The 10,516-nt window shown below is 47.5% G+C and overlaps 3 protein-coding genes across 5 annotated transcripts in view; 1 reads left to right on the top strand and 2 right to left on the bottom strand.

Annotated features, from left to right (window-relative positions):
• tor2a (torsin family 2, member A) lies at positions 1–3,441 on the bottom strand. The gene is made up of 5 exons (XM_029163758.3): positions 3,197–3,441; positions 2,328–2,593; positions 1,932–2,107; positions 1,713–1,840; positions 1–1,612 (listed from the first exon to the last, which is right to left on the bottom strand). The coding sequence occupies exons 1-5, from the start codon at positions 3,315–3,317 to the stop codon at positions 1,368–1,370; spliced, it is 936 nt and encodes a 311-aa protein (XP_029019591.1). The 5' UTR covers positions 3,318–3,441; the 3' UTR covers positions 1–1,367.
• A 574-nt stretch (positions 3,442–4,015) lies between these two features.
• sh2d3cb (SH2 domain containing 3Cb) overlaps positions 4,016–10,516 on the bottom strand; it is a 34,584-nt gene continuing 28,083 nt past the window's right edge. For all 3 annotated transcript variants that reach the window (XM_055511993.1, XM_055511992.1, XM_029161369.3), the window contains 6 exons: positions 6,840–7,192; positions 6,514–6,629; positions 6,267–6,438; positions 5,575–5,686; positions 5,296–5,499; positions 4,016–5,192 (listed from right to left, as the gene is read on the bottom strand). In XM_055511993.1, coding sequence (XP_055367968.1) covers positions 5,023–5,192; positions 5,296–5,499; positions 5,575–5,686; positions 6,267–6,438; positions 6,514–6,629; positions 6,840–7,192 — 1,127 coding nt within the window. In that variant the 3' untranslated portion in view covers positions 4,016–5,022. The remainder of the gene's footprint in view (positions 5,193–5,295; positions 5,500–5,574; positions 5,687–6,266; positions 6,439–6,513; positions 6,630–6,839; positions 7,193–10,516) is intronic.
• LOC114861779 (UDP-glucuronosyltransferase 2B31-like) lies at positions 7,840–9,920 on the top strand. Its single transcript, XM_041072153.2, has one exon. The coding sequence runs from the start codon at positions 7,854–7,856 to the stop codon at positions 9,432–9,434; it is 1,581 nt and encodes a 526-aa protein (XP_040928087.1). The 5' UTR covers positions 7,840–7,853; the 3' UTR covers positions 9,435–9,920.

The raw sequence follows: 10,516 nt of genomic DNA, 5'->3' as shown, positions 1-10,516 counted from the left end.
TTCACGGTGTTTAAATTGTATTTTCATCGCACACTGCTGTGGGACAGGTGACGTGGCAGGACAAGAACTGCCTGACTGATCTGAACACCTGCGCCTTCAGCAGCTGATGAAGAGACAGACTCAGCGTCTGCAGAAGCACAATCCTTGAAATGAAGCGAAGGCGAAGCCCGAGAGCTGAAGGCTTCATTCACGAACAGGTACAGATAATACAGACTGAGTCACCTGATGATTGTGCGTCTCCGCATCAGGTGGGTTTTGTTCTGTTTCACTTTCACTTTCCCCATTTGCATTTTAATGAGCCAACGCGCTGCCACAGTTCTACAGACAACCTGATACAACTTCAGTCATTAAAGATTTAGAGCCAGTAGAGACTCACTGTCAGCGTCTTCACACACTGAGGACTGAACCACGTTGTTCTTTGTCCTGTAGGTAAAGTGCACTTTGTGTTTAAACACTTGCATGTACACAACATAATAAAACCAGCGTTTGCTCTACAGAACCCACTAGTGAGGGAACTGTGTTAAAATCACAGAGCCGCAGCTGAACTCTGCTTCACCTCTTCCACTCCTGATAGTCTTTACCGCCACCTCATGGCAGACGCCACAACGTGCAGCCACACAATCTGTGTTACAGTTTTAAACGAACTGTGTTCTTTCATTATTTCATTACTTTGGCAAAACAGAAGCTAAGTTTGGCCCAACATCTGATGTCACATGGAGTTTCATTGTGTTTTGGAGGACAAACGGTGAAGTCAAACCAAAACCCCCTCACATCAATGATCATTAAAACCTGTACTGTATATGTTGTATCTCTTATTGTAGTATTTGAGTTCATTCTCTTGTCAACATACACATTGACAATGCAGCGGTCGTATCTGTGACTCGCAGCTACTTCTCACTACCTTGTATTAAAAAAGGGTTTTCTCAATGCAACACTTTTGATCTGTAAACACCAAGAAGCATGAGCCTCTTTCTGCTGCTGTTAACACATGAACAGCTCCCACTGCTTTACACAGGCTGGTGCAGTACATTGGCAAAAATGATATAATAAAAATAAATTAAAACCAGATAAATTAACCTAAAGGAAATTAGCTAATGACGTCCAGGTGGAACACTTGAACCTGAAATCATCCCAAGTTCATACATTAAAAGAGCATCTGAGGTAGAGTGTGGAGAGATGAACTCTGCTGCGCTTAGATGGACATCACAGCAGTGGCGTCTTCATCCTCGACTCTGAATCCCTGCCTGCTCCAGACGTTGCTCTGACCTTTGACCTCCAAGTAACAGAGGGTTTCATTCCATTGTCTCACCTCTGAAGGAGTTCTACCTTTCAGTCCTTTAAAACCAATAAAATGTTCCTCAACCTTCTCAAAGAAAGAAGTTGATCTTGGCAGGAACAGCCTTACAGCCGGTGGTGGAGAAGTACTGTCCCTGCACAGGAGTGTAGACCATGTCGCCCCCTACTGCCTCCACCACGTCACTGCGGCTGCAGCTGCCCTGCTGGCAGAGCTGAGAGCGAGCGCAGCGCTCGACGTGGCGTCGGCTCAACGGCAGAAATGGAACAAAGCGAGTGATGAGATTGTGCTGGATGATGCTGGACTGGAAGAAGCCGCCTGGACACAGAGAGACTGAACTTTAACAAGCAGTTTGCTGAGACACTAGAGATGTTGACGCGATGTGACCTGGAAGATACGACACTGAACACACACTTACTTGAGCTGCTGTTGTAAGCAGTCTGTGCGATGGCCTCCTGCAGGTCGATCAACTTGATCTCCTCCCTGTCGCGTCCAGCCTGCCGGTTCTCCAGAGCCACTTTGTTGATCACCTCCTCTCCTGTGGTGCTGCAGGGAGTAAGCAGACAAGATGATAGCTGGTCATTAGGTAAACAGTGCTGAAGGATTTTTAGCAACAAGGCTTTATGGCCTCATGTACCTGATGAAGATGTAGATGGCCTTGCGGTAATTGGTGCGAAATACAACATGGGAGGGGCCAAGGAATGGCTCCAGCACACTGAGGAGGCCTGAGGGCATTTTCTCCATCTCATCAAAAATGAAGACTGAACGAGCACATTCTGTCAGGTTCCCCTGAACCCAGCTCTTCAATTCTTCCTGGAAAGTGAACGAGAGACATTTACTCCCAACAGCAACTCCAGAGGCTGCGAATCCTCTTTACTGTAGGAAACTGTGTTGTTGACATTTGATCAGTGGTAGAAAACCTTCACTTGTATACGGCTCATTTCATCTGCTCCTGGTGTTTTATTGTGTACTTCTACTTATCCTGACTAAATGAACTGCTTAAATCACGCTGTGACAGAGATTTCGAACTCACCCTGTACTCATTAACGCGTTGAGGAAAGGGGAAGTGCAGCGTGGGAACAAACTGGTGGACGTACGGGCTGCTCATGGCCGAGCCGTACAGATGATTCCCCAGCATGGAGCTGACCAGAGTTTTTCCCGTCCCAGACGGGCCATGGAAGGACAGCACCAGGGGCCGATCCGGGCTTTTATTCTTAAGGAACGCTGCCACCTCCTCTGACACAATGTCTTGAACCAGATGTTGTCCGTACACGTTCTTGTAGAGGTCCCACTCCAAGTCTGGTCACCAGGAAACAAAGACAGCTGTGGTGTTATTTCTGCCTCCCGTGCCCAAAAGCACAACACTCCAAGTAATTCAACTCAGCAAGTAACCAAAGCTGTGGCTCCAACACATTTGGGGTCAGACCCCAAAGCCTGAAGCCCGACAAGGTTAAAAGCTGAAAGCAAAGCAGTTGTAGCCAGACTTACTAAACTGAATGACAAGCAAACCTGCTTGTATAATATTAGTTGGATTTTCGCCTTCAGAACAGAACAGTGTGACTCCAGCTTGTCTGGCTCTGACATATATCATCTGTTTGAGTGAACTTTAATAGAAGGTTCCCATTAATAGCCACAGTGTTATTGTTACGACTTTCAAAAGCTAAAGACGAATTTGAACCGACTCAAATCAGTAACGAAGCAACTTCGATTGTAACGATTTTCCAATGTAAACATCATCAACAGCATTGGGCTTCCGTTTAGCAAAACAGCTAGCTAGCAAACCAGTGCGTAGTCGTTGAATCAATCAGCATATGTACACATTTATTGGCTAGCTCTCATCATTCCTCCCAGCTAGCTGGCTAACAACTGTTAGCATGACCAGGACGGAACCAACGGTCTTACCTCTGATACTGGGCTTAAAGTCGCATTCGCAGGAGTCTGAGATGCTGCAGTAAAGTCTCTGAAAAACCGCACAAACCGGAGAAGAGCCCCAGAAAAGCAGCACAGACAGGAGCGCCAACATTGTGGCTGCCTCCCGGCAGACAGACGCCGAGGTTAGCCGTCCTCCTGCGGCTGGCAGGTTTGTAGTTTTACTCGTCCTGGAAAAACGCTGCAACCACCTAACAGAGCGACAGAGAGGACCACATTTCCCAGAATGCACGGCACCGGGCGTAAAACGTGTCGGACACGTTGGAGGATCACAGTCCAGAACGAACCCTAAACATCTGGGACAACACTTGAAACTTTGAATTAAATGTTAGTCAATTAAATTGGACAAAAAATATTTATCTTCCCATTCGATTAGCCTTGACAGATCCAGTGAACAGAAATTAACCTGATTTACAATTAGGTAGTTGTACATTTAATGAGGTCTTTTTTTTATAGAAAATCAAGTGATTGAATCAGTGTTATGAACAGTTGTAAACTGCACCAAAGCCTCATGTCCTCATGTCCTACCACTACAAATAAAGATGCTACTGGTTCAGTAGAGGGAGCTATTGATGAAGAAACAGCCAAAGCTCTCAGCTCCATCCCTGCACTATGTTTCTTAGTGTTCATAATTTATGTGGATACACCTACATCTGCTTCTATCCTTAAATCCTGTCAAACTGACTGTTAAGAAGCAGGTGTAAGAAGTTTTTCTTTTATTTCACAATAGGCCAAATGAAATGAAATTTAAATGTGAAGTGAAGGTCAGGAAATGAGCAGCAGACATGAAAGTGGCAGGTGAATATGTTTTATGTCACAGTGAATTAGACACAGATACAGTACTACTTCAGATACGTGTGATCACACAGTGACACTGACAGATTCACTGTGTGAAAACCAAACTTTTCCTTTTTATTAAAAGAGCCAAGAAGAAAGCTGAAGCTGTGAACTGGTTCCAGCTCTACAGCATCAGTGGCCTCATTATGTCATCACAGCACTCGCTATTAACTCTCATCAGTGAAGGCTGTGGAAACATTAGTAGATTTGTACATTTAGGGAAGGTCCAGCCTTCACACGCTGAAGAGCATTTATTACATCATAGATCGAGGCACAGCCTCAACTGTGCAGCTGTTTGACACATTTCAGGCTTGTTCAGGTGTTTTTCTCCTGGACTTATTAACACAACTTTACACTGACATCTCAGTTCAACGTGGTTCAGTGTTAGTTTTGCAAAACAAAGACAAGTCAGTTATCATGTGTAACTAGTGGTGACAAAGCACATGAAAGTGGTTCAAACGGACCCTGAACCGAGAGGGACGATGCCCTCGCTTCTCCAGCTACTTCTTTTTATCTCTCTCGCTGCCTCATTGTAGAGAACCACAGAACCACCCATCAGTGGCGCTGTCTTAGTTCTTGTCACAAAGACTCCATGTCCCACATGGTCAGTGGTGCCTCCTGGTTCCTCTTAGTTCTTCCTGAACCTCTGACAGAGTCAGATCAGAGTCAGATCATTCTCAGATTTACACATAAAGTATGTTGATATGTGAACTTACTATTCATCAGGAAACCATATTAAAACCAAGATGAAGCCTGTCTGAGTAGAGTAGGAATCAAACACTGTGCTACGCCTGACAACACAGTTTCAATGTGGTTCAGCTGTAAGTCCAGATGTGTGTTTCTGTGTGAAACCCCATCAGGCTCATCCTCCTCTGTCCTTGCAGGGAACCAGAGCTGCTCAGTGTCCAGTAGTAGTATGAGCTCACTGACTGGGGAGTGGACCAGGGCAAACAGACCTGGGGTCAGCGCCTTCTGACAGGCGGCTCCAATTTGTTGGACAAGGCAGTCAACACCTGGTCAAACTTGGCGTATCGCAGCGCCTGCTTCTCCTCAGCTCCCCTGCTCCCCCACAGCAGCCTCATCTGGAAGTCGGTCGAAAAAATGTCCAGGACTTCAGCTTGGTCCTGGAAATCTGCAACGACCGGCTTTCCTAGTTCAGGCACTGCAACTGTTGATTACCTAAATGTTTCTTTGCTCTGGTTGTTTACAAAAATGCAGTAAATCTCACATCTCACCTTGCAGTTTGTGCTCAGTGTTGGAGCGGTAGATGCCCCCCAGCTGTGCGATGGTCCTTGCTGCCCCCAGGTGGAACAGGACCACGTCCACCCCAACGTCCAGCGTCTCCCATGGCTCTGTCCCCTCGCCTGCCGGGCTCCTCTCTAAGAGGGAGAGCAGGGGGAGGACGTGGGGGAAGCTGGTGTTGGAGAGCGGACAGCTTTCTGCAGGGCACACAGAGCCGGGGATGAGTCTCCAGGGCACCATGCGTGTGCTGCACACTAAGGGATCAACTCTACCTCGTCCTTCGTTCAGGCTCTTCATGAACGGCCTCAGCGTTTTCTCGTAGAGGATAGCGCCCTCTGTGTGTCGCTGCCGCAACGCCATCCAAGTCTGCTCCAGACGAGCCACCTGAGACCACGGCAACAGTAAGAGCAGGACCGGAGGAGTCAGAGAACAGGTCCAACCCCAAGAACCAGGACCAACAAAAGTTCAACGGCCTGAATGAAGGCATTGTGATAAAGGCCTAAAGTCAGCACATGCCAACAGATTTAACTGAACTGATTTGATATGATCACCTGGACTAACGCCAGGGTCTATACTGAAGACACACATCTGCAGAGAGGAGAAAACTTTGTCCAAAGCAAATAAAGATCCTCCTGAAGGCTAATAAGCTTCCCCCGGCGGGTGAAAGATAAGGCAATTGTGATATTTCACCTACTGACGAACAACAGATCAAAGATTACAGAGCTCATGCAGGACATCGTATCTTTACAGCAGTCAATGATCACATCGTCTGATATCGATGTGGGGCAGCGGTCACCGCCGTTCGAGAGCACTGAGGAAGAGGTTCTGTTTTTCATGAGACTGAGTGACACAGTGGCGATAACGTGTGACCTCATGTTATAAACTCTGGCCTGCTTCCCTCTGACAGGACTATGGACCTCCAGTGACAAACAGAAAACATAACCCAGCACAGAGTTGAATGTACCTGCGGCAGCTCCAGGGCTCTCATGACTGCGGTGAAGCCATACATGTTGCCCATGGTGCTTTTGAGCTCCGCAGCCGTTTGGATGAGCTTGTGAAGCAGCCCGGCGCGCTCCTCGCTCGTCCCCGTGCAGCCCAGCACGTGCACGGCCAACGTGGTCGCCATAGTGTGAAACCTGTGGGAGCGAGCACAGCGGGAGGGCTCAGCCACACAGCCTCACAGAGCGAGCCACGCCAGGGCACAGTCTGACCTCTCCAGCAGGTCCAGTCTCAGCTGTTGACCATGCGGCAACGTGAGCAGCTCCATCCCAGAACTAACACCCATCCTCCTCTGTGTCTCTGCAGTCACCTCCAGAATCCTGGCCACCTGGAAGCACAGACAGGCTGACTGCTGGAGTCCTGTCAGAACGTGTGTCTCATGGCTGGATTCTCTGTATATAAACAGCTTTTTCCTCATGGCTAACTGTAACTGCTGCGCGTCATGATGATGAAACCTGGACAGGTGGAGGCAGCGTATGTCCTCTGGGTTTACTAGGGTTTACAGCGTGACCCGTCTTTTAACCATTGGATACTGTACCGTGCAGTCGGCCTTGGTCATGTGCTTTGCTGCCGTCCTGGGGTCGATCTCGGCCAGAAGTTCTTTCACCCTGCGCAGGACGCCCACCTCCAGGGGCTTGTTCTCCTTGGGCATCAGGGGCGACCGGTACCTGCTCGGTGTGAAAGACGACGCCGTCTCCACCACCGGTGAGAAGAACATGTTCCCGTCCTCCACCCTCAGTGGACTGAAGCCCTGCAGCCTGTCCACGTAGCTCTGAGGGCTGGGGAACAGCTCTGTGTAGCAGCTTCCCTCTGCATCAGAGCAGCAGGGGGTCTGGAGGCCTGAGTTCTGGGCCCGAGACGGGGATGGAGTCGCGCTGGTCGACTGAGGGGCTGAAGATGAAAAACAGATGGGAAATAATCATCAAACTCATGAGCTACTTTGAATGTTTGAAATGAAAACAAGAAGTAAAACGTATTTGGTGGTTAATGAGTGATGCCAGCAAGCCTTAACAACACTGTATCAGCATAGTTTATGTACCTGTCATTCATTCGGCTGGGGATCAGCCTTAATCTATGAGGTCAGAGTGAGAGTCTCTGAGTGGCTCTGCTCTCCTGAGTGTAACAAACCTCAGCGCTCTGAACTTCAGTCCTTTTACCTCTGCTCTGCCAACGCCCCATGAGCTGCTCTTAAAGCCAGAGCTGGACTACATGCCGCACTGCAGCCTGCACTCCGCTACCTGACACTGCGGTAAGACTTTTACTAAAGCACACAGACAAATAGAGTAGAGAGAGAAACAGTGGGAAGGATGGAGATATGTCAGCATAGAGCTAATATCTATGAATGGAAAACCTCCTTTTAAATACTAAATATATAAATGAAATATAACGATATTTACTGAGTGATACTCAGGTTACAAAAGAGTTTCTTTGTGGATTTTGTCTGCAGCAGGTCACACACTGTGCAGTTGTGTCCTTAGGACACAGTTACTGGTGGTGGTAGACAGGAAGTGACCAGACGTCCCTACATCTGTTGCCAGATCCTCATTCAGACATGGACCAACTGGCCTTGGTGACGATGGCTGTGCTGCTCTGCTCTTCACCTTTGGCAGATGGAGGGAAGGTCCTGGTGTTTCCTTTAGATGGAAGCCACTGGATCAACATGAAGGTCATAATCGAGGAGCTTCACTCCAGAGGCCATGAGATCACAGTGCTGCGACCGTCAGACAGCTGGTACATCAAAGCTGATTCCCCTCATTACAAGTCCATCACCATGAACTCCTCTGGAGGTTTTGATGAGGAAGAATTTTCATCATTTTTAAACACAATGATTACCATGGAGAAACAGGGTGTTTCAATTTGGACCCGCTTGTCTTCAGAGTATGAAATGCTGACTCAGATGTATATGTGGCACAGGCAGCTTATTCAGGCGCTGGAGGAGATGTTTGAGGACACTGAATTGATGCAGAGTCTCCATGAGGCCAAATACGATCTAGTTTTAACAGACCCTGCAATTGGTGGAGGGGTGCTGCTGGGTCACCGTCTGGGTCTCCCACTTGTCTTCAACGTGAGGTGGACTGTTCAGGGAGAGGGACACCAGGCAATTGCACCTTCCCCACTCTCCTATGTGCCCATACCCCAGAAACAGCTGACTGACAAGATGACCTTTAATCAGCGAGTCATGAACCTTCTTTACTACATCTATGCACTGTTCCAGACATGGTACGCCGTAGATCCAAACTACAAACCTTTTGTGCACCGTCACTTTGGCAGTGACGTCCATTACATGGAGCTGTTTCAGTCAGCCGACATTTGGCTGATGAGGAACGATTTCACCTTTGAGTTTCCTCGACCCACGATGCCAAATGTCGTCTACATGGCCGGATTTCAGTGCAAACCCTCCAAGCCCTTGTCTAAAGAACTGGAGGACTTTGTCCAGAGCTCAGGTGAACATGGCGTCATTATCATGACACTGGGAACCCTGGTGGGGCAACTCCCTGAGGACATCGCTGAGGACATTGCCGCTGCTTTCGCTCAGCTTCCTCAGAAGGTGATCTGGAGGCACACGGGCAAAAGACCGTCCAGCCTCGGCAACAACACCTTACTGCTGGACTGGCTGCCACAAACCGACCTCCTGGCTCACCCCAAGACCAGAGTGTTTGTGGCCCACGGAGGCACCAATGGGATCCAGGAGGCCATCTACCACGGCGTCCCCCTGCTCGGCCTGCCCCTCATGTTCGACCAGCACGACAACTTCTTCAGGATGGAGGCACGAGGTGTGGCCAAAGTCCTCGACATCGCGACTGTGAACAGAGACAACTTCCTGGAGGCACTGAAGGAAGTTCTCCACCAACCCAGCTACAGGGAGAAGATGAAGACGCTGTCCAGTCTGCACAGAGATCAGCCCATGAAGCCACTGGACCGAGCCATGTTCTGGATCGAGTTCGTCATGAGGCACAAAGGAGCGTCGCACCTGAGGACAGAGTCCTACAAGATGTCCACCATCCAGTACTACTCTGTGGACGTGCTGGCCTTCCTGCTGGCAGTGGTTCTGCTAGTATTCACTGCGCTTATCTCTGCACTCAAGTGTTTGTGGCGAAGGAGTTTTTCTCGTAGCAAAGCAAAAGAAGAATGATGGACCTGCTGCAACATTGTTAAGAAGTTGTCTTATGTTGGATTTTCCTTGTTCTGTTGTGTCATGAACTCATATAATAACTACAGACCTCATAGCATTTGAGCATTAGCCAGCAGAATCTTTGAATGTTTGAGATATTGTCCTTCTACAAATATTAATACATTTTATAAGAATGAGGACATTACTAATTGTTTTTAGCTGTTCCATACGTTTCTTTTGTCTTAATGCTGATAAATAAAAACTAACCAAGTTAACTAAGGCTCTACAGTTTAATAAGCCTTTGTGTATTGTTTGTGTACAGGATGTTACATAGTTGTTATTAGTATGCATTATTTCACTTTGCATGTGTGGTTGGACAGTCATTGCAAACTATTTTTAGGAGCAGCAGCTGATGCCTGGAAGCTCACTGGTTGGACTAAAGATGCTGTAAGTACTGTAAGTGTACAGTAAACATGGTTGAAGTTAATTTTTTTTGGAGCTTTGTGTATTTGCAGAATGTCCGACATATAAATCAAAAGGAACATACAAAAGCTTTGGGGTGTTCAATGTTCAAGTTTCTTCAAACTCAGTCTTTCTAAATACCAAAGGTTCGCATTAGTGAGGCCGGACTATAACATCCACCGTGACTAAGTAACACGCGAGGTACACGAGAACAATGCTGTGAAACCTGAGACAGGAAACTTCTACCAAATGCAAAGAGCTTTTCTAAACTCCGGGATTAAGCAGCAGAAATTCCTACCATGTGCAGTTGTGTAACCAGTAAACAATTACTGCAGCTCAAGTTATGCAAGCGTTAGCTCAAAAATCATAAAAACCTCTTTGTTGTGATTCTCGAGGCTGCACTTTAGTTGGTTTTATTAACACATGAGTCTTCCTGTTTAGATGCATTTTTTTTGTGATGTCTAAAACTTTACTTCACAGCTAAAATTAGTCCTTTACTGCTCCTAGAGTAGAACTATAGTGAACCAGACTTCACCAAAACACTTGAGTCTTCACTAATCGAAACAAAGCAGTTTTCAGAACTGGAAGAGTGAAGCTCCATTTGCCACGAGGACCACACAGCGTAAAGGTGCTTCAGTTTG

The sequence above is a fragment of the Betta splendens genome, chromosome 9, assembly GCF_900634795.4.
Source record: "Betta splendens chromosome 9, fBetSpl5.4, whole genome shotgun sequence".
Lineage (NCBI taxonomy): Eukaryota > Metazoa > Chordata > Actinopteri > Anabantiformes > Osphronemidae > Betta > Betta splendens.
This window is presented reverse-complemented; position numbering and strand designations above follow the sequence as displayed.

Excerpts from the sequence above, each read along its gene's own strand:
- tor2a (XM_029163758.3), bottom strand. The coding sequence starts at position 3,317 with ATGTTGGCGCTCCTGTCTGTGCTGCTTTTCTGGGGCTCTTCTCCGGTT. Across the intron at positions 2,108-2,327 it reads AACGCGTTAATGAGTACAGG|GAAGAATTGAAGAGCTGGGT; the intron begins GTGAGTTCGAAA and ends TTCACTTTCCAG. Across the intron at positions 1,613-1,712 it reads TGCTTACAACAGCAGCTCAA|GCGGCTTCTTCCAGTCCAGC; the intron begins GTAAGTGTGTGT and ends CTCTGTGTCCAG.
- LOC114861779 (XM_041072153.2), top strand. The coding sequence starts at position 7,854 with ATGGACCAACTGGCCTTGGTGACGATGGCTGTGCTGCTCTGCTCTTCA.